Genomic DNA, 27,876 nt, shown 5'->3' on the forward strand with positions numbered 1-27,876 from the left:
ACAAAGCTTATAGAAAGAAATCTTCCATACACTCTTGTGTCATTTAAAAGAACTAGATAATCACTCAAAGATGATATAGTATTAAACTAAAAAGGCTATTGCCAAAAAAAAAAAAAATAGAAAGACTTGAAACAAGACTAAGGACTAGAAAGGCATTAACAAGAGTGAAGAAGACTTCATTCTTACCTCTATATATACTCTTAATTTCAAGCTATATGATAATATTTTATAGGACCTTCAAAACATATTGACTTTATAAGACACGTATCTAAACTTACAAGGTAAGTTTTTTATATGTATGTTACATAATTAGCTTATTTTCCAAGCTATTAATACATGATGAAATTATTAACTAAGTTTCTATTCTACCAATAAATTACAAATATATATAAAGTCAAAACATCTATAAGATTTCTAAGAAGTTTTTTTAAAAAATATTATGAAATAAATATATTTTTATTTACTTCTATTTAATCATATAAATAAATATCATAGTAGATATGTTATCCATAATACTATTGCTATCATGGATTATCAAAGAATATTATATCAAATAGATGGACATAATTTATATCAAGATTTTAAAAAAACTTCTTTAAAATATTTAAAATACATATTAAATTATCTTTGACTTTTTACCTTCAAACTAATTAGCAAATAGAATATATGAATCAAATTTTGGAGTAGTATTTGAGGTACATCATTAACTCTCATGAAGATTGGACAACTCTTTTATCATTGGCAGAGTTTTCATAAAATAATTTGGTACATTTTTCTACTCAATAAACACCTTTCTTTGCCAATTATGATTATCATATACAACTTGATACTTTTGACTTTTCAAAAGTTGATAATTTGATAGTGGATAATTCAGAAAATTATTTATTAAAACTACATGAAATAATGAAGGCACAATTGAAGGAAGCTCAAGAACAATAAAAGATCAATGCGAATGCTTAATGCAAGAAATAACCACAATTCAAAAAATCTTTGTTATAAAAGAAATAAGATCCAAGGAAGATAGTATTCTATCTTTTATCTTTATTTTTAGCTTTAATGTATTTATAGCACTAAAGAGATGGAGAACCAACAACTAATACATTCAACTCAAAGACTATTATTTGCTAACTTATTGGAGCAAACATTATAATTGTCACAACCTTTAAGATGATATAATAAAAATGAAGATCCTTAAAAATAACATATTTTTTTTTTGAATAGACGGTAAAATATAATGTATTTGATATCACAATTTTAGAAGAGACTTCCAATTTTTGGTGATTTTATTAGAGATAAGAATGATTCTTAATGGTATTCTAAATTTTTTATTTTAAGAAAGATATGAATGATTTAATAATAATTAAATAATAAGATAATCTTCTTATCTTTGTACGGGACACTATTGATGGCTAAAAAGACTTATTAACTATCTTTGAAGAGAACAAAGATTAAAATATGTAGCAAATATAATTTGCCACGTCTTGGATTTTTCCAACATATGATGATTATTCCTTATGAAACTTGTCTCTAAAAAGGAAGGTAATATCATAGACATACATATTTATTCCAATAAATACTTAGGTAGAAGTAGATAAAAATAGATTAATTTCATAATATCCTCTAAAATAGCTTCTTTGAAGCTTTATAGATGCAATTTTGTCTTTATATGTGTTTGTAATTGATTTGCAAGTTAGAAACTTCGTCAACAAATTAGCCACATGTCACATGTATTGGTAGCTTGTAAAATAAGTTAACTATGTGGCTTATATGTAAAAAAACTTGCCTTGCAAGTTAAAACGTATATTTTACAAAGTCAACCTACATTGGAGGTCTTGTAGAACATTGCTATATAGCTCCTAATTAGAATATATATATATATATATATATATATATATATATATATATAAGCAAGAATGAAACTTTCTTCAATCTTATCAATATCTTTCTAGTTCTTAGTCTTGTTTCAAGATTTTTTAGTCTTTTTGTCTTTGACAACAGCTATTCTAATTCAATATATAACCATCTTTGAATATCTTTTTAATTTTTTCAAGTGACACAAGAGTGTATTAAACTTTCTTTCTTTGAAATTCATGTCCTTGATAATACAATATTAATTTTTTTATTCAAGTGAAGATTAAAAGATAATTATATAATAAGAAAAAAATATTAAATTATATTTAATAAAATAAAATAAAATATTTTGTTTTTACCAAAACATTGATTTTTTAGTTTTTAAAATTAAATTTTAAGAAGAGACTCAACCATTATTTGTATAAATTTATAATTTGTAAAAATCAATATATTTAAAATATTTAAGAATAGTATATTTTTGTAAAAATCAAAAAAATTGAAAAATTGATTTTTCAAAGAAATATTGTTATAAAAATTTGATGTAGAATTTTACTTAATATTAAAAATCTTCTATAAATGCACTAATCTCTTTGTAAAGAAAAATAATTGATTTTTACAAATGTGTCTATATTATTGAAAAGTTAAGAAAATGACCATTAAGAATTCATTAAAATCTTCTTTAAAGTTATTCTATTACTTAGATAATAAACTTATCAGGAAAAATTAGAATAGAATAAAATAAAAGTAGTAGCATTTCAAGATTTTAATATCTTTTATCTTAACTATTATTTATGTAATTGAAAAATGTTATAATTTTTTTAATTAATTAATTAAAATTTTTATTAATTATAAATTTAGTCTAATTACATGAAAATGATAAAATTTTTTATTTCTTTTTATTCAAAATAATTTTAAAAAATTAAGATTAACTATAAAATATTTAAAAAATAATTTTTTTTTATCATGGTTTTACTTTAAAAATGACATAATAACCTAAAGGAGATTGAAATTTATTCAAAATTTATATTAATAATAAGAGTCTTCATTATTTTCTATTTATATATTTTTTAAATTATCAAAAACTTATTAGAGTACGTCTTTATCACAATTTGTATTTAATCTTTGTATTATTTATTAATATTATCTCTAAAAACAACAAGATATACTAAATACTTTATTTGGATTCCTTGTCTTGCACCAAAAGAAGATGATGTCATATTTGATCAACAAAAAATTGCTCTTTTGAAACTTGAGTAGTTACATCTTTGAGTGTTGAAGTCAATAATTCTATTTGACATCATATTTTTTAAAAATAATTATTTAAATTACAAAAAAAATTTTATTAGATTTAAGGTTTAATATTCTTGATATTTCAAGATTTTTGAGGGGTATTTATGAAATTTTTTCTTTAATAGATAGAATGCCAAAATTCACATTTCAAACATATTCAACTACATAAAAAAAACCTTTAAATATGAAATGATCTAGGAAGAACAAGCAAGCAAACTTGAATCATCTTTAGAAACTCCAAATAAATCAATATGGATACTTGAGAGGCTCAAAAGAAGACAAAAAAAAAATCAAAAAATTATAGTAGGTCTACAAAAAGAAAGAATCTAATTATTGATCTCACCTTTACTAAAATAGAGCGCAAACCTCATTTAAAATTTCACATTATTTCAATATGCATAGATTGATTAGAGGGCAACATTGGCTTGAAGGAATTGGAATAAGATATTGTTGCCTTCAACACACCATAAAACATGTTATGTGATCCATAGAGTGTGGGAAATGACATCCAATCTAATTGGTTGAATATCAACTTAAATAAATGTAACTTTTGCAGATCAATCTCAATAGGTGCAATTCATAGTAACCTACAAAAGAAAAATGATAATTTTTGTGCAATCCAATAGAAAAAAAAAATATATATATATATATATATATATATACATATATATATATATGGTCTAAAAAGACATTATAGTTATTGGAAGTTTCTATGAAGATAATTAAAAAAAATTCTAAAAAAAATTAAGAATTGACTATCTACTTAATATCTTTATTTAATAATTGATTAAGAAGTCAAGACCTAGAAGTTAACATGGCTCATCCATCTCAAGTATAAATGTCAAATAAATATATAGCTCATAGGAACTAATAGATGATTTCTTTAAAACAACTTTAAGTCTTCCTTTTCATGAAAGACAAAGAAATTGACAGTTCAAACTTGGCCATTTAGACAAAAACTTTGAAAGGTCAAAACATCCCCCCTTCCCCAATTAATCTAAAATTTCAAAATTATAATTCTAATTTATAACATGCAATGATTCAATGATAAAAATAATGTGAAGATGGTTCAAAATTATCTATAATAATTATAAAACAAAGTTGATATTTTTTGTATCAAAGAGCATAAGCTTTGAGGCAATAATATATTAATTTTAAGAAATCAAGTATGGCTAGGGGCTGATTTTTTTGGACAAAAAACTAACATTGCTTACAATCACATCGCAAATAAAGATGATGTTGGAAGTAGTAAGACCAAGCTTTGGATCTTTCTTTGGTTGTCATATTTTGTATCATTATTAAAACATTCAAGTTCCAAGAGAGTATAGTTGAAACATGACTAGACTCTTTCTAAGATCTAAAATCCTTCTAATCTATAGCAATATAAATCTTGTCATAATGTAGGACAGAGTATACTAGAACAAAATTGAATAAGGCTAAACATAATGGAATATAAAAGGTAAAACAAAGCAAAAGAAAATAGAATAGAACCAAAAAATACAAACCAAATTTTATTGAGAGAAAAGAACTAAAGTCATACCTGATGGAATATCCAAATGACTTTGGCCAATCCTATTTATAATTTTTTCAACCATCTTGAAACTTTTTATAATATTCCCAATGATGAACTTTACTAAGATAACCTCTCCTTGTAGAAGGATCTAGAGGTAGGCTCCACCTAAGTAACTGCTCTTTTAAAATATTTTAAAGATAGATCCTATTTAAATAGATGTTTTAGGTCTTTTTAGAATATTCTATGGTAGATTCTATATGGACCATCAACCTAGCTCCAATTTTAAAAACTTCCCAAAAATAGCTTTAATTATATATTTCTATGTATCAATAATATGAATATCTTATCTATGCCTCATTATAATTGTAGATCTAGCTTTAAGGAGTGATTGGAGGTGATTTATCAATTCTAAATATTTGTGCCCTATACACCATATAAAAGTGGCACGTATTATAGGTAGAGCTTATTGAAAAACTCTTCAATAATAGTTAATAAATTTTTATTAAGGATTGGAATTTTGTTGAAAGAGTAGTAACAAGTCCAATACAAAAGAAGTAGTCTTTGTAGACAATGAGCAAAGATTAATTTATGTACTTATAATAGGACTTTAAGTACCCAATAACTTTCTTACATTGTATATATTAAAGTTTAGTTGGAATAATAGATGGTCAAATTATAACTACATAATGGTACAGCTTGACTGTACCTAAATATTCTTAGTATTAAGGAAGATCATCACAAGATTTGTTTATTTGTGTTGAGGTAAAAGATAAAGATGAATAGATAATAGTTAAAGTAGAATAAGTTACCTCGTAAAGGATATTTCCTTAGGTAAGTTGCTAATGGTCAAAGGCTTGACTCTTGATATATAGAAAAAGCATCCTATGGACATAGGATGTGGTCAAGGACAAAGAGTCAAAGTCAAGAGGATAAAGTGTGTCCTAGGGAATATCCAAAGAACTAGGTAAGAGTAATTAGTATATGGCATAGGATACCCTCGTGGTATGTAAGATGCCATAGGATCCTAGGATCCTTGGATACCCTCGTGGTATGAGCCAAAAGATCCAAGGAGCATATGTATAAAGGTCAAATGGTGGAAGAAGTTCTTTTAGGGCAGCAACCACCACCTATAAGTAACGAGAGTTGGAAGAGAGAACCATCTCATTCCACACTTCTCTTATGTGCAATCTTGCTGATTTCTACTTACTTGTGTTATGCTTATAGTATTCTTTTCTCAACAGGTTATGGGCCCACACACTCTTTGTTGTGCTATTCAAGTAAGTTGAAGTCATTTTCTCTTTGTTGCTTTTGTGTGGATTAGATCTTATGGTATTTGTTGATGTTAGGTTTGTTGGTATAAGGAGGCTATTGGTATTAAGCTCTTACATCTTTAACATTGCTTTGTGGGGTCTTATCTCCTTGCTTTGTGAGGTTAAGACTTTGTAGGAAGACCTTGATAGTATCTTTTGAGTTGGTGAAGTTTCTTCATTATTCTTGAGTGTTTTGATGAGAAAGTGATTAAGACGAGTGATTGTGAGTTCCATGAGGGTGCAATTACTTGTAGAAAGCTTCACAAGTTGAGTTGAAAGTGTTTTTAGTGAGATACCACTCTTTTGTTTATAACAGTGCATTCTGAGATTCTGCTAGTACAAACTTCGTTTACTGATTTTAAGCTTTTAGAGACTCCTTTTCTCAATATTTTTTGATACACTCCTCTTTAGGTATGGCTTCTAGTGAGGGTGAAGATTTGAGAGTGATTGAAAAGTTTAGAGGCAACAATTTCTACCATTGGAAGGTCAAAATAGAGCTTTTGTTGGTGTCTTTGGACCTTTGGGATATTGTAGATGAGAGTGAAGACCTTCCAAGTATAGATGCAAGCCCTAAGGACCACAAGGACTTCAAAAGACATGAAAAGAAGGCTTTTGGCATGATTGCCACTAATTTGGATGAAGCCAACTTTTCTCACATTATCCATTGCAAAGGACCAGCGGAAGCATGGAAGACACTTTGCAACATATATGAGAGCAAGAACTTGTCCAACATCCTCTTCACAAGAAGGAAATTCTTCACTTGTAAGATGGAAGAAGATGAAGACCTTATGGCACATGTTAATAAGGTAAAGGCCTTTGCAAATCAACTAGCAATTGTTGACAAGCCTTTAGAGGATGGTGACATTGTCATGACTCTACTCATGAGTCTTCCCAAGTCCTACAACTACCTCATTGTGGCATTGGAGTCTTTGAGGTTGAAGGAGCTTACAATGGACTATGTGACATCAAGTCTTGCACATGAAGTAACTAAAAGGAAAGAAAAGGAGCATCAAAGTGAACATTTAGCTCTCTTCTCAAGACAAGGCAAAGGTACCTATTCCAACCAACGTGACAATGTGAGAAGCAATGCAAGAACTTGCTTCATTTGTGGAAAATCGGGTCATTTTGCACGAAATTGCTACAAGGCCAAGAAAAGAGATAGAGAAAATGCTAACAATGCATGTGATGAAGTTGGTGGAGATGATTATGCATTCATGGCAAGTGAAGGCACGTCTATGGCTGCCATGTCCAAATGGATCATTGATTCGGGTGCTACTAAGCACATGACTCCATACAAGTGTTCATTTGACACTTATAAGACTATTCCAACAACAGAAGTATGGTTAGGAGATAATGGCATGGTGCAAGCCATTGGAATTGGCTCCATTGTGGTGGAGATTGTTGTGAAGAATCAAATGAAGAAGATCAAATTGAAGGAAGTATTACATGTACCAAAGATGAAGAAGAACCTTCTTTCGGTGAATAAACTTGTTTTTCATGGTTGTAAGGTGCAATTTGATATGAATGGATGCTTTGTGAACACAATGGATGGAGATAATCTTTTGAAAGGCTTTAGAGATGGTAATCTCTACTTCATCAATTGTAAGAAGGTGAATGGAGTTGAAGTGGCGGCATTTGCTGAATTTCCACAAGATCAAGACAAGTTTGGCATTTGGCATCGACGCCTTGGTCATTTGAATGCCAAAAGTATGAAGGAGCTCCAATCCATGGTTAGTGGCTTAGATCTTCGTCAATCATGCACAAATCTTACTTGTGAAGGTTGTATTCAAGGCAAACAACAAAGAGCTTCATTTCCAAGTGGAGTTGCAACACGTGCAACCAAATTGTTGGAGATTGTGCATTCTGATGTTTGTGGACCTATGAGGACACCATCAATGGCAAGATCAAGGTACTTTGTTACATTTATTGATGACTTTTCAAGGAAGGTGTGGATTTTCATCCTTAAATCCAAGAGTGAATGCTTTTCAAATTTTAAGGAATTTAAGGCACTTGTGGAGAAGCAATGTGAGTGCAAGATCAAGATGTTGTGTACAAACAATGGAGGTGAGTATTTGTCAAAGCATTTTGATGAATATTTGAAGATTCATGGTATTGCAAGACAAACTTCCACTTCCTATACTCCACAACAAAATAGAGTTGCTGAAAGAGCAAATCGAACTATTGTGGAGATGGCAAGGAGTATGATTCATGCTCAAAACCTTGGGCATGAATTTTGGACGGAAGCTATGGTGAATGCAGTGTATACAAGGAATAGGTGTCCTACAAATGCACTTACATCAATGTCTCCATAAGAAGCTTAGAGTGGAAGGAAACCTTGTATTTCACACATGAGGACTTTTCGATGCATTGCTTATGCAAAGGTACCAGATTGTGTGTAGTCCAAATTTGATGCAAAAGGTACAAAATGTGTGTTTCTTGGATATTGTGAAGGTACCAAGACATATAGGCTAATGTGTTTGGATACCAAAAAGATCATCAAAAGTCGTGATGTTGAATTTATGGAACATAAAAGTGCTTGTGTGCACTTGGAGATGTGTCCAAGTGGGAGTAATGGTGTGTTTGTGGACACATCTTCAATTTCAGCAACGAAAGAAGAAGAAGAAGATGAAGAAAATGAAGATAGTGGAGATTTGAATCAACATGAAGAACCAAAGAAGATGAAGAAGAAGAAGAAGAAGAAAGTGTATATAATTGGGATGACAAACAATGAAGAAGTTGAAGATGATGATGATGATGAGGAATACCAACCTTTGAGTGAGAAGAGACAAGGTTCAAAAGAAAAGAAGGTTGGAGAGCATCAAGGTGAATCTTCTTCAAATGATAGGAGATATCTTACAAGAGAAAGAAAACAACGTAGTGAATGGTGGAAGGACCATATTTTTCCTCAAGTAAGTGAAGAACATGCCAATGTTGCACTCCTTGCTAATCCATTGAATATATGTGATGCTATGAAGTCTACGAATGCGTTGAAGTGGGAGGAGGCTATGGAAGAAGAGTACAAATCTCTCATGAGCAATGGAACATGGGAATTGACTCAACTTCCACCAAATCGATCTTCAATTAGTTGTAAGTGGGTGTTTAGAACCAAGAGAGATGCAATGGGTGATATTATGAGATATAAGGCAAGGCTAGTTGCCAAAGGATACTCACAAGTTGTTGGTGTTGATTTCAATGAGACATTTGCTCCCGTGGCTAAATTCACCACCATTAGAACCATTGTGGCAATTGGGGCAGCAATGGACTTGGAGATGCATCAAATGGATGTGAAGATGGCTTTCTTGAATGGAGAGTTGGAAGAAGACATCTACATGGATCAATCTCAAGGATTTATAGAAGAAGGCAAGCAACATCTTGTTTGTAAGTTGAAGAAATCCTTGTATGGACTCAAGCAATCTCCAAGAGCATGGTATCAAAGAATTGACACATTCTTTGTTAATGAGGGATTCCAAAGAAGTGAGGCTGACTATTCTATGTATGTGATACAATCAAAAGAGTTCTTGATGATTGTTATCCTTTATGTAGATGATTTAATCATCTTAACCAATACTTTAAAGATGATGGATTGGTTGAAGGCAAACTTAGAAAAAGAATATGAGATGAGTGATTTGGGAGAGCTTCACTATTACTTAGGAGTGGAATTTGCAAGAGATCATGCTAACAAGACCATCACAATGAGCCAAAGGAAGTATATTGAAGGAGTGTTGAAACGATTCAACATGGAGGATTGCAAGCCTATTGGAACTCCTTTGGAGTCCAATTTGAAGTTGATGAAGCTCACGGATGAAGAATTTGCACAAGTTGAAGGCCAAATACAAGGTGTTCAATACAAGGCAACAGTTGGGTCACTCATGTATGCAATGGTTGGCACAAGGATGGATCTTGCTTATGCGGTGAGTGTCGTAACTCAACACATGTCAAAAGCAGGACCAATTCATTGGGCAACCATTAAGAGGATCATGAGGTACTTGAAAGGCACTTTGGACTTTAAATTGTGCCTTGAAGGTGAAAGTATTGCTTTGCATGGTTATTGTGATGCGGATTGGGCTGGAGATGTAAATGATAGGCGATCAACAATGGGCTATGTATTCTTTGTTGGAGTAGGATCAATTTCATGGAATTACAAGAGGCAACCCACAATTGCAAGGTCCACAATGGAGGCGGAGTACATGGCAGCAAGCTATGGTGCAATGGAAGCAACATGGTTAAGGCAAGTTTTGGAGGACATTGGACTTGTGCAATTGGAAGCAATTCCATTGAATTGTGACAATCAAGGATGCCTTGCTTTTGCAAAGAATCCAAAGCATCATTCAAGAACCAAGCATATTAACATTCAACATCACTTTATAAGAGAGAAGATTGAAATGGGAGTGATTGACTTGAAGTATTGTACAACAGAAGATATGCTTGCTGATTTGTTAACAAAAGTATTGATCAAAGATAGACATCATATGTTGACAAAGGCATTAGGTTTGAAGGGCTTTGACAATTAGCAAAGTGGGAGTGTTGAAGTAAAAGATAAAGATGAATAGATAATAGTTAAAGTAGAATAAGTTACCTCGTAAAGAATATTACCTTAGGTAAGTTACTAATGGTCAAAGGCTTGACTCTTGGCATATAGAAAAAGCATCCTATGGACATAGGATGTGGTCAAGGACAAAGAGTCAAAGTCAAGAGGATAAAGTGTGTCCTAGGGAATATCCAAAGAACTAGGTAAGAGTAATTAGTATATGGCATAGGATACCCTCATGGTATGTAAGATGCCATAGGATCCTAGGATCTTTGGATACCCTCGTGGTATGAGCCAAAGGATCCAAGGAGCATATGTGTAAAAGTCAAATGGTGGAAGAGTCCTTTTAGGGCAGCAACCACCACCTATAAGTAACAAGAGTTGAAAGAGAGAACCATCTCATTCCACACTTCTCTTATGTGCAACCTTGCTGATTTCTACTTACTTGTGTTATGCTTATAGTGTTCTTTTCTCAACAATTTGATCTTAGATAACAATGCATACTTTGATTACTTTCCAATGTAGAGATAAGTCAATTTACAATTGGAATTGCACCAAAATTCATCATATATCATGAGTACGTAGTTCCTTCAAACTGAAAAGTTTGGTAGCATATTTGGCAAATTTGAAGCATCTCACTATTCCTCTCCTTCTTTAGAAAGCTATAAAAATATCTATTATTTTACAAGGCCTATTGTGTTTGTAGAGCAATAAAACATAGACAAGCAGAAGATCTGCTATGGCAGGACTTGTCTATATTAGCAGACATTCTACAATCAGACTTGAGAGATACTCAAGGCTAATTGTAGCTAGTCTTGTGAGCTGATTACTTAAAATAGATAAAAGCCACAAAGATTAGAAGACAAATATTGTACAATAGGCTAAAATAGAAATTAATTAAGGATTATTGTACTTTAGATTTTTTTTTAATCTACAAGGACTAGGCCTAGATGTCCTATATCAAAGAATTAGTAAAAGAGTAGGAACAACTTCTTAGTGACAACTTTCAAGAAGTGATGGCTTATATTTATCCAATATTTTATAGTAGATTATATATGATACAATTAACTACTACTAAAATCAAAGATATTGTACAATAAATAATAAAAATATATATATAATAGATTGAATTTGATTAAATCAAGCCTTAAAAAATTCCTTATATTATGTGAGCTTATGAAGGCATTGAGTGTGATACAAGGTGGAAAATCTCTTGGAGCCAATGTAATCATATTAAAATTTTATAAAAAAATATTGGCATCTAATTGAGACATATTACTTAGCCATGTTTCAAAAAGTATCAAAAGAGGATGCTTTCTTCTAGGAGTAATACAAGGTCTAATAACCTTGTTATATAAAAATGGACTAAGATATGATCTTTTTAATTAGAAGCTAATTACTTTACTTAACATGGACAACATAATTTATGCTAAGGTATTGCAACTCCATCTTCAATCAATACTTATATAGATTATTAATTTAGAACAATCTATCTATTTTTTTAAGAAATTTATTCTTAACAACTTATTATTGATACATGAAACTATGGCGTAGACATAAAAATCCAGCTATTTTTTTATTTTAAAATTGTACTTCTTTAAAACTTATGATTTGGTTGAATGAAACTTCTTATTCATAATAATGGAGAAGATGAATTTTTTCAAAGAATTTAATCTCATGATCAAACTATTGTTTGTAAATGTATTAGCTAAGATAAATATCAATGGATCATTATTTAAATCATTTTTTATTAAAAGAGAGATAAGACAAGGATGTCTATTAGCTTTCTATCTCTTCTTTGTACTAGTAGAAGCTCTCAATTCTATAATAGCTAAAGAAGTTGAGCTAGAAGCTATTAAAAGGATCCAACTTCCTATGAGACATAGGCAACAAATCATGGGACAATATGTGGATGACACTTCTTTAATCTTATTCAGTGAGAAAGAAAATGTGAGACATGTCACCCACATTTTGGACATATTTTGTTTAGATTTTGGCCTAATTATTAATTGGCTCAAATCAAGTGGCTATTGAAGATGTTTCTCTTTACTTATTCATCCTTCATGGACAAGTGACTTAAAATATGTTGAACAAATGAGAAAATAGTAGACATTTACTAGGGACAACTTTTGGCCTCTCTCTCAAATCTACAAATTTTGAAACTTCTTTGCAAAGAAATAAAAATAAAAAACCAAATCATTGGAACTTGTCTTTGATTGATGTAACATGAAAAAGAGTGGTGATCAATAATGTCTTATTTTCTACCACGTTCTTTTTTATATTACTATAGGATGGTACTAAATGAAGCATCTTTAATATCAAAGCATCTTTCAAGAATTATCTAACAAAGAGAACCATTTAATAGACTTGCACAAAATTTGTATATGCATATTATTTTCAATCCATCTAAAAAGAGAGAATCAAACTCATTAATCCAAATGATGCATTAGTAGCATTAATGGTTAAATAGATTGTAAAGGCTATAGAATGAAGTAACTTCAATTTATATCTGATGTTACTCTACTATTTTAATAATTTTCAATCATAATTAAGAGGAAATTGACAAAAAAGTTTGGAATCCTTCATCGTCATAAAACATCAAAGCTGGAAGGGATCTATGGTATGAAATAGAATTGTAATAGCCTAAAAATTCCTTCTCTTTTTTATTACATACCTTCTCCCAACTTGTCATTAGGAATGACTCAACTGCAATGTATGGCATCATCCTATAGTCCCCTCTATTGGCCTAAGATTTTTTAAGGTTAGAGCTACACAACTTCAATACAATGGGCTGAAAAAATATGGAGACATGTTACAAGATGATAACTTTTTTAACTTTTTAGAAGCCCAATATTGATTTGGTTATAAAAGAAAAGAAGAAGATACATGAAAGACACCAATAGTGGAGCATTTTATGATAGGCCTTATAGCACAACTACAAATAAGGAAATAGGCAAGAATCTACTCCATGAAGGACTCGAACTTGTCCATGGTGGTATGCTAAATTGATACAATCAAGGCAATTGCTTTGAATTTTAGAGAATATTAGATACTCCTTGCTATCAAAATGTATAGGATAGATGGCCCAACAAACCCTCAAATCAAAATTTCCAAAGAACATTGACATATACAAAAATAATGAGCAAGAAAAGAGGCTTAGAGTACAACCAAGGTCATTGGTACTATTTGAAGATCTTGAATTGCATCTATATAGCAAGGAACAAGTAAAAAAGCTACTTTCTTGTGATATGGCCAAATTTACCACCTAGTGTGGGATCTTGGTCATTATCAATAGCTGAAGCAAGTCCTATTTATGCATTATATTACAAAAATGGAATTGCTCTAATTTTAGGAATAATATGTGGTCCAAAATGTGATAATTCAAAAGTAGAGTAGAATGCTATCTTCAAATTTTAGGCTCAAGAGGGTGAAAGTATATGACAAAGAAAGGGTACTGAAAGAGGTCAAGCTCTTCTAACTTACTTAGCAATGAGCCATAGCCGTGAACAAGTGGAGACGAAAGGTGAATGGTACTGTAGATCAAAGTTGCCAAGTGTGTTTAACAAGCACTATAAAATCAGTCTAACATAGATTTTGGGAGTGTTGCTCCATAATACAAGTATTGGTATTGCAAGAACAGCGACCAACGTACATACAACCCTCTCACAGTTTGCCCCTTCATGGAAACATTGTTTCTTTGCTTACAGAATCTCCAAGCACTTTAAGACAGTGAGCCAACTCTGGCTTCTACTGAGGGGAGTGATCAATTTGAACAATACAGTTTTTAATGGAGTACAGTGGGCCGCAGAAAAACTATACCAAACTATCTGATTGCACTTAGTGGATTATAGCAGAATGGAGTGGTTGAGAAAACTACACAAGATAGAAAAAATCCTTACAGGCTGGTGAGCGGATTCAAGAGTTCTAGCGACAATGGTGTAAAAACGGAATGTTGACCTCAAAATAAACAGGAGTGGAATCTAGTCAGTCCCAATGATAGTTTTGTCCTTAGTCGTAATCATCCTCCTGGCCGGACCTGGCTGGGTTTTTGCAATAAAGAAATCTTTATTTGCATCAAAAAAAAAAAAAAAAAAAAAAAAAAAAAAACTTGGCATGGATGGCAGCTTCAGACTTGGAAATGAGAGTTCAGTGTGTCACGTCCTCAACCACCACTTCAGGATTGACATATGACTATCAGATCTACAAAATTCTAACAGTGAATCGAAAATTTGTAATGAGAACACATTAAGTGTAGCAGTTAATGTTAGAGATGAGCTGATGGGAATCCATTGGAAAAATGCGCTAGCTTTAATATAGGACACCAGATAGAAAAGGATGGACATTCATGCCATGTCGAACTGTAAATAATGGCAGAAAATGAAATAAATATTTAATCGTCAACACGTAAGATACATCTATCAGACCTCCAAGGATCCCTCGAAATATCTTAATACAAGCTCCTCAACGCGAGCGTCACTAAAGAGGAATGACAAGCTCATATTCTTCACATTCTACAATTTTCGTTGGTCCTGGCTAAATTTCTTGCCAAAAAATGCGGCCCCACCACAGTAGTGACATCAACGTTCCCACCATTCGGATCCGGCAATGGAAAGGATATTGCAAAGAGTTGCCTACATGTAATAATGCTCCTAAACGAATTTCAGACTCTGCGAATCTGAAAAACTAGTGTGCTAGGCCATGCACACCATTGGCTTCCACCTTATCAGCCTTTGTTAGGTACCTGTCATAACTACGGCGATAAAGGTTGTCTACTTGGGTAATATAATAGGTCATGGGGCGCAGGGTAGACTTGGAGCTGACTGGGATAAAATCTTTAGCACCATAACGAGTTTCCATGAGATGCATAGTTTCCACAAACTCAGTGGGTGTAACCTGAATTGACCACCACATAATGTCACCAAGGGAATGAAAAATCACTCATCAGCCAAACTGGCTAGCAGCAATACCTTCCTCGTCAACAACAACCTTTCGAATACGAAAATGAAACTTGAAAAACATACAAAGTGGTAGAGTGATTCCACCAAGTATCGCTACTTCTCGAATAGAATTTAGAGATTTGTAAGCTTACTGCAATACGAGACTGGAGTTTCGCGGCGATGTCCATTTTTTCTGCAATCTCTGCTAATTTCTGGCCTTCAACAAATTTACAAGAGAAGAGGCTTGAAGCAAGTCCACTACCATACGAAAACAAAAGTATTCTCTGGCCATCCTGCCAATTTTAGAACCAGCTTCACATTGTTACAGTCTGTTCATCTGGAGACATAAAAGTCAAGTCACTTCAAAAACATAATAGACCAAACCTCTCAAATACTTGACGCAGCTGATAGATGCATCAATTAAAGTCTCAAGAAGTGCATTAAAAGAGGACAGAGACGATTACCAAAGATGATGATTTGTTATGCACAAGGGTGGCAAGACCAGCATACAAAGATGCACAGTACATATTTCCAAGCTCCTTGGGCAACATCGTCGTGGGTGCGACTTTTACATCATATTGCTTCTTGGCAACTTGTTGGGAGACCTGCATTTCCATGATACCGGTAGGAATCCAATAGCCATAAGAATTCAAATAGCCATAAGAATACAAAACCGCAGCTGAAAAGTAAGAAGTCGAACATACCTTTTCGAGGTCGCGATTCAAAAGGCTATCTGTTGGTGATAATGTTGCAAACGGCTCAAACAAAGCTGCTGCATCTTCGCTAACAAAGCTGGAGGGAGACACCACGCAGATAGAGATTTAATATTTGAGGACATTACATCTGACAACTTCTCATTATTGCAGCAGCAAGTCAGCAATTACAAGTCAGCAGCAAGTCAGCAAGTATGCAAATCAAGATGCCAGAAAAGCATAAAGAAAAACCCGTAACGATTACCTTGCATTTCTGATGTAGTCATTGTAGACAAGTCGAGCAAAACTTTTTTGCACAAGCTGCACATTTCCAGTATCGTAACTAGTCAATTTATGATAATCTCATATCTCATTCGTTAAGCTTGCAAGACCAAAGGAGTAATTGACCAGCACTAGATATGCAGACTTTCGAGCGAGGCGCATTACCTTATTGTAAGGTGCATGGCACACAACATAAGAAGCGTCAGAGAGGGTGAAAGGTTTGCCACTGTGCTTCTCGTACCTGTCAAAACACGTAAAAGGATTAATCGATAACCCATAAAGTGATATACGACGGCTGCAGAAAAGCTCATTGCGTTGTACCCAGAAAATTGAATGGCATAGCAATTGGAAAGGTGTGGAAACATACTTTTCGCAGAAGCGCCGGTAGCACGAGTCAAGTGCTTGCAGATAGCAGGTTTGCGATAATTTTCCATCAACAATCTGCCATTAAATAGCGCCATTGTTACGTATGGAATTGAATGCAATTATGCATAATAAGGTGCAAAGTTACAAACTCACCCATGAAAAGACCACTTCGAATGTTTCAAACTCTCACACTGCTCATTATTTCCATCGAAAACAAGATAAAAGTAATTAGAAAAGAAATTAACCTCACAAAATCGCTTGACAGGTTGGAAGCACACTAAACAGGCCGCTATATCTGGAACGTACCGGGTACTCGCTGGCCAGATTAGGCTTGTAGAAATCGTACACATTTGCCATATGAGTCCCACTGAGACAACGCTCAAAGACAATGGGCGCATTGGGTCCGATTAGCATGGCTACGGCTCCAGCACCACCAGTTGGACGTGCAGCCCCTTCAGCATAGACCTGCCACGGCATCCATTCGGCCGAGTCACCTTCCTAATGTTCTAATTTCCTCGCCGAATGACTAAACCCTCAGTAGTTCATAAGCAAAATACAGACCAGAGGCAGCGGTATCTGAGAGACATAAGCAGATTGAAAGGTAGAATAGATTGTAAGAGAAAAGAAAAAAAATTCTTCAAGAGTGGGGCAAGATTGAACTCGACAAAACCAGCTTGAACGCCAAAGTAAAGCTCAAGGAACATACAGCGCTGTCTGCAGCGACGACAATTGCATAACGTCCATCCCAAGCACTGCTCTCCACCCAGTTGAGAGAGTTCTGTAAAGCTGCTGTTCCTCCATAGCAAGCATTGGTAGAATCAACTCCCTCGATATCGCCGTTACCCGATTCCTACTTGCCAGTACACACAGGAGGAAAAGTGACAATAGATCAGAGAAGACCACACCTTCCATTTAACGTTCAGAAACAAAGCATCTTCAGCAACCATTTAGGAGTCATTTGATTCAAGGTATAAGTCGTCGTCGTCGTCCATGTCTCGAGCTAATCTCAAAGTTACAGTCAGGGATATGCGTTACTGTTTTACATTGTGCCAAAGCAAGACACAGATTCCTGGAACACTTGGGAGTTAATTTGAAGTGATAAAAGACGTCACCAAACGGACCTCAAATAGCTGCATAAGGCATGTCTTGATGGCCTTGCTTTTATCAATGACTGTCTCGCTGCCCACCTCCAGGCGTCCAATGCTTTCAGGTGCAATGCCGTATTTCTCCAACAATGACTTCACAACTGTCAAGCTGACACTCACCCGAAACAAGTCGTGAATACCAAGACTAACTGGTTCGTGCAATGCAAAAATACCCAGAGAGTTCCATAGCAAGCAAGACTGGCAGGGACGCCAAAAATCTAGAGCAATAGCCAGTTCGCCACATCTCATGATCTGAGAGTCCAATCTACAAAAGAGAAAAATAAGAAACTCGCAACCACCAATAGCAGATTTGAATGGTGAGGTACCTCATGGAAATAACGTCCTCAAGATCGGTGCAGAAGGCAAGCCGGTCTTGTCCAAGACCAATAGTGTACTTTCCTTTGCTCACTCCATCGTGCTCCTCCAACGCTTCCTGCACCCCCAAATATTGCTTTCATGAACATTCCAATACAAATGACCATTTCTTGTGGACATTTCTATCTATGTCCCTCTTAAAAGCTTCTGCACCACCGCTCTCACGAGATCAGATTGCTATTTCCATGCTTCACGAACAAGGAAAATCTGACCATCTCATAGACATGAACCCACATTCATTGATATCATCAATGACGCTCCTTTCCCAGATTCCTAGTCCCAACATACTGACAACAACATTCGAAGATCAATACTAACTGTTAACCAAAACACGATAATCAAGAACTAACCCAAAATAAACCCCTCCACAAACAGTTGAAAATGGCTGAAAATGACTGCCTGTCAATGCGAAACACTGCTGAATGCAAAGATTCAGCATTGAATATAGTTCACAGCGGAACTTGGAATCCTCACCGCTTTAGCACTGAACCAAACATGCCGAAACTACCCGGACTCGTGGTAACCTCTCCAAATGAACTACCTGCCGCCAGGATCCAGCATTGGAATGCATACCTGATGCACGTAACTCGCTGGGAAGTATACGTCCATGGCCAAAATGCCCACATTCTGAGGTCGCGTCGTCATGACTACCGCTCTCTCTATCACTGCCTCTCTCACTCACCTCGCTACTCTTTCGGCTGTACACACAACCACTGTTCCGCTCACAACTTTTCCTCTATTCACCACCTCGCCCCCACCGCAACAACAAATCCCACCTACTCGCACAGAGTGAAATAACAACTCACACTCAAATGCAACTCTATGAGTTTAAAAAATAATCCTGCAGACCCAACCACCGATGACAGTAACTACGAAAAAACAACAATACAACAAATGCGGCAGTTAATAGGTGATGAAACCGTGGGATCAGAGACAAGAACAGGGGAGTAGAGGGGAGCGAAGCAGAGACGGTACTTCCGAGTTAGACTTGTATGGAGTGAGCGTTGTCTGAGGTCATAGTCGGTTCCTCGCGCTCCGACGACAAGGACGAGGAAGCAACAACAAAAGAAAAAGATGGGCGGGACCCTAAAGGAAAGATCCCACGTGGTTTCGGCGATCAGGTGGTGACCCAGAAAGCAGAACACGAAAGAAATGACGATGGAATGACGGGAAAACGCAGATCCGCCATTCTGCGACGCAAAAGACGGATATGGTCGTGGAAGAATGCGATGGCGGAGCCTTCGCCGGGCACCTGGCTGGCCGCAACCAAACAACCAAAGGGAGGCCTCTGTCGACGCCCTCCCTCCCTCCCTTCAGAAATGCATACCCGGTTTAGATTCGATACCCTGGTCCGTTGATCCCATTCAAGAGTATGTTCCATGCTTCCATTCGTTGTACCCGGTTGGATGGATATCATCCACTGAGTATGAGATCTCTAATTCCTGGTGTTTATTTATATCCCCACACGGTTTTCCCTGTTGCTTGGGATTATAAAATATACCTTGGCAGTACAGCTTCTTCAATGGAGGAATCTAAACCATGCCCGCTGGGGAAACTGTCAGCAAATCAAGGTGGGAACGGGGCTTCGTGGTTGGGTGGAGGGAAGCAAATTAGAGGATTGATATGGATTAATTGAATCACATTGAATTTAAGCCACCTTCATGCCCTTGAAGAATGTGATTTTAGAGAGCAACAGAAGATTGCTTAAAATGTTCTATTTGTAGGGGAAAATCCCACTTAAGTTCACTTGCTTTTCATTCATTAAAAAATCTATTAAATTAAATAGCAACTTCTTTTTCTCTTGTAATATCCTATATTCTCCAACAAAAACACATGGTGTGCTTTTATTGGTTCTTCTATAATTTGGGAAGAATTCTCTAAGTCGTCATCTATTGTAATGTCCCTCACTTGGATGAATTGTGTAAATGAATCTCTTTTTATGTAATGTGTGGATGGTAGAAAGATCAAATTGATATGAGATAATGTCACATATATTCTATTTTATTTTATATTAGTTAAAAAATATATTTTTAAAATTTTATATGAAGATGTATAGGTTAGAGTTATATAAATTTGTGTTTGAAAAAATCACAATATACAATGTTTTCAAATGTTGTTTTGCATTTTATCTTTATTAAAATTGATACCAATTAGAAACTATGAGATGTAATTATCTACAATATAAGATAAGTTTGCACATTTTAATATGATTTTATTTTCATAATCTCTTATGCTCTATTTGAATTGTATTTAGATAGTTGACATGATTTATTTATTTTTCAAAGTTTACAGAAACAATAGTCAAAATATCACAATTTTGAATTGACCTAAAATATATAAATATATATATTTTGATTTATTTAATAGCTTAATTGATGTAATTATAATATAATAATGTCTTATAGGTTAAGTATTTAAAAAAAATTGTACAAAACAAATCCAATTCTAATAAAATTGTACTACATATAAAATGGTTATTAGCTATGATGTTATTACTTTAAGTAACAACTTAGGTTACAACTTCAACTAATATATTGATGTACATTAGATCTCTATAATTTTCATTTGGTATTTTTTTGAAGAATTATTTAAAAGAAAAAATTATGAGCTTTCATAATAGATATATTTTTTTCGTTTTGACTTCTAAAAATTTAATCATGAGAAAAATTAACAAATATACATCACATTGAAACACAGTCTTAGATACAACAAAAGTCACAAACTCATGTTTTTGGCAAGCACATTATGATCTTTGTCTAAGTCAAATTTGTTATGGAGGCCAATGCTATATTAAGTTACCAAATACATCCTTACAAATAGAAAAGATAAAAATACTCAAGATTTGGTTAAAAATATTATTGTATATATATATATATATATATATATATATATATATATTATATAAATCACAAATTACCAATTTACAAATCAAGTAAAAAAAGTCAAATATATGGTGTAAGTTTAGTAAAAGAAATATTTCACCATATAATTGACTTTTTAAATGTTGGTTTATCTCTCTAAGTTGTTATATATAACTAACATAACCTATACCAATAGTCTATACCTCTATTCAAATTATACTAGGATTTTCCTACATTAAACTAATTATTTAAAACAGAAAAATAATATTTTCAAATTAATGTTATTATCATTTTTTTACATCTTTTATAACATGTATTACAATAAATTATAAATTTCATTACATCTTTTATGTACATGTATTTTATAACATATATTGCAATATTTGAGGTTTTTTTTAGTTTTTCCACTAAGATATTGACAACAATAATTATACTCACAAATAGTTATAAAAATTTAAGAAAAATAAAATAAAATAAAATATATAAATATTTATAAAATATAAAACTAATTATTCAATGTTTTTTTTATTAAATAGTTTTCAAATGTTATTATTTAATTACTCTTACATAGAAGTAACTAATAAATATTACAACACATTGGCAAACACATTGGTAGAGAGTATAGCACACTTTTATAAAGCAAAGATTAGCCGGCCTAAACCTCTATATTACATAACATATTTAAAAATTTAAATAAATTTAAAATAGCATATATTTTTTAATTTCGATTGCACATAATATATTTTATTGACTCACTTTTATACTTCTACAAATATGTGAATTCAGAATGACAAAAGTGATAATCATGTAATTGAAACAAAAACAAAAAACAAAAACAAAAACACCTTATCTTTTGTAACTTAAATATTTTGACAAAATTACAAGAAATACAAGTATTTCTATAAAAGAATTGTAAACAAAATTTAAAGTTTTTAAAGCTTGTTGTAGTAAATTCAACCTCATATTAGAAATTTAAATTTAAAATGGAAATAAAAATCAAATTTGTTGGAGGTGCCAAAACTACAATAAATTCTCAAAAAACAATTATAAAAACAAAGAATATCTCTTTCTGTGTATGTATATTTAATAAGAATAATGGTTTAGTAATGATTCAATAACATTGAACAGTAACCTATGGACATCAAAGTGATAATGAATGACCATTCAACATGTTATTCTCAAAGCAAAGTGACCTCAATGCAACATGAAACCATTCTAAGTAAAGATAGACACCTCTTATTTTAATAACAAAGGAATATATATATATATATATATATGAATCTTATATATAACAACTTAGAGAGATAAACCAACATGATGAATCAAAGGAGACAAAAACCATTTCTAATTGGCTGTATATCTCATTATTTTCATTATTATTTTCATCAAAAGTGAAGCAATAACTCAACTTTTGATCAATTAGAGATCAAAATCTACATGTTGCTGCAAATTGCCAAGAGTAACACTACAAGATTACTAGGTGTGGAGTTTGGAAACCTCCTGTCATAACTTTTAATAAACCCCCAAATTGCACTTGGGTCTGGTGCCACCAATAATACCACAGCAAAAGAAAAAATTACGCTAATTAATATGTGCTGGAAAAAGCAAAATTACTACTAATTCATGCAAAAGGTTCATAGGCAGAACTGCTATGACCGAGGCTACTCAGTTCAGCTCAGTTCAATGCACCACTTCAGGGCGGCAGCAGCAGCAGCAGCGGTCAAGTTTATCTGAGAAACTAAGCAAGCCATCGCTGAGACTCCATCACTCTCTCCGTTTCCCACCTGATGTGCATGAGAAGACATGGACATGCAGGCGTTGCGAAGGTAATAGTAACCTAATCACTTAATCTATCTACAGAGCACAGAACATACAAAGCGTCAACTAGCAGCAGCATCAGCTAACACCATCGTCTCCATGAGCAATCTGTCGCTAGCTGCAAACTTCTCCATCACTGTGAATCCCATTTTGCGTTGTGGGAATGCGGTGGGATGGGGATGAGGGGATTGCGAGGACGTGCGGAGTCTAGCGTTGTGTGGGTGTGAGACTGCCGATGATGGCACCGATGTTGGTGTTTAAGGCTCCCAGGCCATTCACAAGCCTGTCAAGCTTGTTGTCCACGCCCTCGATCATTTGCAGCTGGCGCTGCCGAGCGTCGTCTCCCGTGTGACCTGTACGCTCCATCCTCTCCATGTGCTGCCGTAAGAGCTCCATGGTGAGCTCTGCACGGATGTTGAGCGCTTCCTCGCGCTTTTCCGAGGCTTCCACGCGCCTGGTTATGAGTTGCTGCATTTCGCGGACAATAGCGCAGCTTGCGGAGTGACGGTGATGGCTTGCTTCGCCATCTTCTTCGTTTCCGTCACCGACTTGGTCATCGTCATTGGCAGGAGTTGAGATCGCAAACTCGGGTGCAGTCTCATCCTCGGACCCTGAGGAAACTTCATTCTCAGGCATGCGAACAGACTTTCCCCCGGCAAATTCGAGCCAGACGTCATACAATTTGGGCTTCAGGAGCTCCCGAACGGCCTTGCTAGGGTACGCATCTTTCTCATGCTGTGCGCGCTTCTCCAATCTGAGTTTATACTTGGCGCATTCACGGCGCACTTTCCAGTACTTGCTCTCGCACTGGTTTTTCGTGAATATCCGGCCGAATTTCTCCTGCATTGTTTTAATGATAGGATCCCATTTCTTCTGGTTCTTCACCTTGCCTCTGCTCTCGATGTATAGCCTTCGGTGCACGTCGTCGTATGTTTCAAATAAATATTTCACCATCTCCTCTGTCCAGGGCACAGCTGTCTCGATATCTCTGCGCCTTCGCTTCCTACCGTCTTTCCTTTCCTCATCGGAACTGTAGTCATGCTTCTCCTTCCTCTTTTCCTTTCTACTCTTGTCCTTGCTACTCTCCAATATCTTCATGCTCTCATGTTCCTTCCAAACCTCAGGCTCCGTCCAATTCAATCTTCCGTCGGGTGAAAACTCAACATCGTTACTCTCCTCGATTCCCATTGGTATGGCATCTTTCCACACTTTCCTCGAATTTCGCTTTCCTCGTTTCAGCTCCACCTCGGGCAAGTCAATTGGTGCGGCGCTGAAGCACCCAAGCAACGAACCATAGCCGCTACTGTCCAGCACTCCCGGTGAAAAGATAGCCATAGGTTCGCCATTGTTAGGCTGCATGGCAAAATGGTAGGTTGATGAAGACCCGCACTAGACCTCAACAAACAGGTTCTTCAACCTTCCAGTTGAAGATTTAGAGTCTTCCTTGAACAACACTTTCCTGTAGCAACAAAAGTATCCTACACAGTGGTGAGCAATTACAATTGCATCATCACACGATTTCGCATCGACTCTCTCGTTGCATTCAGTCTCAAAGCAGGCATACAAGCATGTCTTTTAGACCAATACCACCCAATAAGATCACTGTTCGGTGGTGAAGTTACCATGCCTTAAAATCACACACAAAAACCTCCTACCCCAGTACCGAATTGCTTGTCATACCAAACGCTTGCAGATATAAGCGGCGCAATACGCTTGAAGATATAAGCGGCGCAATATATATATATATATATATATATATATATATATATCAAAATGTTTAAACCCATCGCTTAAGAAAAGTACCTGCATAGCGAGACCCTAATGCTGTTGGTTCTCGGGTTTGAATGGCATTGGTTCCGTGCAAGCGTACACGTTCCGCTTCAACTGCACAAGCAGAACTTTTTCTTTCATACAATTCATTGAAATTCATAACTTGCTACAGCAGATATGTTACACAGTGCCCTGATTGGAAGTTGTGAAATACTGGTGAGATGATGAAGTAGAGTCTTAGTGTGTATGATCATTCTACTACTAAAAATCACAATATGGCAGCTCTAATCTTCAGATTATCTCACTGCATCCGTTGGATGGTTGTCAAATATTAAGATGTCGTGTCACCACTAAAACTGAAATTCACCGAGCGCCAAAGTAAATCTACACGACGACGTTCAAACCTAAAAACTCTTAAGACTAAGCAGCTCGAGTCCGACTATAGAGAACTTTTTTTTCTTCTATTATATCACAGTGATGTCAATTGAGGAAACTTCACAAAATCTAGATTCACTCTTCTCGGTACAACCTGTGGCCAATTTGAACCTACTGGCCGATCTAGCCAATATCCTGACACTCCGCAAACACTAAAGCGTGGGAAAATCTTACAAAATTCGAGATAACGCACATCCCAACTGATCCACAATCTCAACTGTGTCCGGCATGGAAGAAGGTATGCAAATAAAAGAGTATTCTCACAGCGCGATTAAGACTTCTAAGAGTGTTCTCTCAGTGCGATTAAGGTACAATCCTGTAGTGAGCACGCTTAACGAAATGGCGAGTTGCAGCAATGGGCCACCTGAGGGCCCACGCTTTCTCAGGCGCCGCAACCATCACATCTTACCACCCAAACATCTAATGCAGTAAGCATATACTAAACAAAACAATCGGTCCTATTCACGCACCAGATTCAAGTGTCTGGGGCGGTTGTATCACATGCCGAAACCTCGGCTATAAGGCTAGCATATTCGACAGCACTAGGTTTTGAGAATCCGGAACCCTCGCTGGCCATCCAACATATCCTGACCTGCAACCCGCCCTACCCCCGCCTCCTGCCAGAACACGGCGACTAACATGACCCGAAACAGGAATCTCGCGAACTGGACATCAAAGTGATATAACAAGTGAGGTGCTAGATTATCCAACCTGCCTGAATGTTCCTAACTTCACCTCCACCCTCACTGGCGTATCTCTTCTTCACCAGAAAGCTCGTCCCGAGCGAGACAGGCAGGCCAACCGCTTCGGGAGGGGAAGAGTAAGGCAAGGGGGGGAAAAAGACGCCCATGTGAGCAAGATTCCCGGTATAGCTGTCGGCAACTGGGGAAACTATCACCGCAGGGTGAAGCTCGATACAAGTCACGGTAAGAAAAACAAAAAACAATACAAAAAAAAAAAAAAAAAAAAAAAAAAGCAAACAAAAAGACGAGCCGGAGAAGACGGGGATTGAACACGATTGAAAGGCATCCAGGAAGTACTCCACATCCTGTGGGGCCAACTATAGGTGACAGAGGACTTCCAACAGGGCACAAGAAAAAAAAAAAAACAAACTTTTCCCGGTAGTCAAAAATACTTGTGGCGAACGAACGCGCGATCCTGCCCATATTGCTAGCTGCGGCATCAGATAGGTTAGGCGCGGTCAGACCATGGAGTGGTCACCTACCCAACCACCCAGCTGGTGCAACTCCTTCCTGCATGTGAAGGCGTCATCCTGGTACATAAAGCCCTCCCTTCCTCCATCGCCAGACTTCTTCTGCTCATACCCAAATTAGTCTTGCAACCTCCCACTCTTGCAATACTCCCGACCAATTTCAGTGTGATGTTTGCTCATTCTCGAAGCAAACAGGAGAGACAGTTACGGTGCAATGTGAAGTCCAACCCCGGGTCAGCATTCATTCACTGATGTGGAATCTTTCACTGAGCTGCATCGTCGTGATATTGCGATGTGTGAAACAAGGAATTGAGAAGCAGGTTTGGTGTAGCATCGCATCGGTACCTATCTCTCTCACGACGATGATGCTCTCTCGCTTGGTTTGTGAACTGGATGTTGCACTGGGAGAAGTGGGGCTTCACAACGTCCTTTCTGTTGGAAACGGTGGCAGTGGTTGAAGTATTCTTGTTGCTATATTTGGACAAGAACATGTTGCATCGCGACTTTTTAGTATTGATGCTACAACATTCAATTTTGAATTTTTGAATTTTTGGTAGAATATATGAGTTACTGTTCTATTGCGATAATTCTTATATAACTTCATAAACTTAGAAATCGATTCAAAATTTCTAACAAAATATGAGTTTTACATTAATTTATTTCAAAGAAATTATTGAATATATTTAATTTATAATCATTACAATTAATAACTAACAATGTTGTTAAGTGTGACAGCTGATTCTTTGAATTTTGTTCAAAAAGGCTTCTGATTCTGATTTTAATGTTTTAATTATTTCATAGAAGTTATTATGATATTTAAGAGTATATAATTCAAAAGAAAAACAATGCAAGTTGACATTGTATAATTTAAGTCTCTCAAAATACAAAACAAACTTAACATTATTTAGAAGTCTTTCTCTATAAAACATACAACTTCTTAATATACTTCTCAAAATATATGAAAAAGTTGCACAACCAAAAAATAAGGAAAATGATTACAAAAGAAAATAAGGTGTTCAAAAATAAGTTTGTTTAACTACAACAGGAACAATACAACTAGATTCTTGTTCAATATCATCTTATAAAGATTTTATACTATCATTTAAAAATATTTTTTATTTTAGTCTTATTATGTCTTTAAAAATATGATCTTTAGGTATTATATCTTATATCTAAAAAATTCAATATTTATTTCTTAAATGAATATTTTTTTTGCGATATGCAAAATAAAGTTATTTTCTTGTTATTTATTTAATATTTAGTTATTCTTCAGATGAATTTTTTAATATTATTTTATAGCATTATAAGGACTTTTGAGACATGTTTAAATAGAAACCTAAGTGCCTTATCTATTTATTTTTTTAAAATAGTTTAATTGATTTAAAAAAATATTTATGTAATGTTTGGATTGATTTAAAATCTATCTTATATCAAATGAATTTTCTTTAAAAATATATATAATATTGAGAATTATCTAAAGAATTTTATTT

General features: G+C 34.8%; 2 protein-coding genes across 7 annotated transcripts; both read right to left on the reverse strand.

The window, feature by feature from the left end:
* Positions 1–14,857: 14,857 nt before the first annotated feature.
* LOC112282020 (hydroxymethylglutaryl-CoA synthase) lies at positions 14,858–19,439 on the reverse strand. The gene is made up of 12 exons (XM_024519130.3): positions 18,863–19,439; positions 18,241–18,347; positions 17,891–18,023; positions 17,476–17,619; positions 17,076–17,234; positions 16,771–16,844; positions 16,569–16,644; positions 16,387–16,442; positions 16,134–16,221; positions 15,894–16,034; positions 15,582–15,722; positions 14,858–15,385 (listed from the first exon to the last, which is right to left on the reverse strand). Exons 1-12 carry the CDS (start codon positions 18,932–18,934, stop codon positions 15,176–15,178), a joined length of 1,401 nt encoding a protein of 466 aa, XP_024374898.1. The 5' UTR covers positions 18,935–19,439; the 3' UTR covers positions 14,858–15,175.
* Positions 19,440–22,741: 3,302 nt separating this feature from the next.
* LOC112282725 (uncharacterized) lies at positions 22,742–26,017 on the reverse strand. Of its 6 annotated transcripts, none has more exons than XM_073534378.2 (3): positions 25,889–25,977; positions 24,772–24,852; positions 22,742–24,427 (listed from the first exon to the last, which is right to left on the reverse strand). In XM_073534378.2, exon 3 carries the CDS (start codon positions 24,325–24,327, stop codon positions 23,176–23,178), a length of 1,152 nt encoding a protein of 383 aa, XP_073390479.1. In that variant the 5' UTR covers positions 24,328–24,427; positions 24,772–24,852; positions 25,889–25,977; the 3' UTR covers positions 22,742–23,175. The 6 variants fall into 6 exon arrangements, with proteins under 6 accessions (XP_073390479.1, XP_024376494.1, XP_090106930.1 ...); XM_024520726.3 differs by lacking the exon at positions 25,889–25,977 and adding an exon at positions 25,644–25,878; XM_090250804.1 differs by lacking the exon at positions 25,889–25,977 and adding an exon at positions 25,644–25,878 and having other exon boundaries at positions 22,742–24,446.
* Positions 26,018–27,876: the final 1,859 nt, after the last annotated feature.

Source organism: Physcomitrium patens, chromosome 5 (assembly GCF_059467195.1).
Source record: "Physcomitrium patens ecotype Gransden chromosome 5, ASM5946719v1, whole genome shotgun sequence".
Classification (NCBI taxonomy): Eukaryota; Viridiplantae; Streptophyta; class Bryopsida; order Funariales; family Funariaceae; genus Physcomitrium; species Physcomitrium patens.

What these genes read in the sequence shown, in the direction of transcription:
- LOC112282725 (XM_024520727.2), bottom strand. Translation starts at nt 24,327, where the DNA reads ATGCAGCCTAACAATGGCGAACCTATGGCTATCTTTTCACCGGGAGTG.
- LOC112282020 (XM_024519130.3), bottom strand. Translation starts at nt 18,934, where the DNA reads ATGACGACGCGACCTCAGAATGTGGGCATTTTGGCCATGGACGTATAC. An exon ending in ATCTGGCCAGCGAGTACCCG is followed by an intron (nt 16,845 to 17,075) that starts GTACGTTCCAGA and finishes ATTTAATGGCAG; the next exon opens with ATTGTTGATGGAAAATTATC. An exon ending in AACTCCAGTCTCGTATTGCA is followed by an intron (nt 15,386 to 15,581) that starts GTAAGCTTACAA and finishes TGGTCAATTCAG; the next exon opens with GTTACACCCACTGAGTTTGT.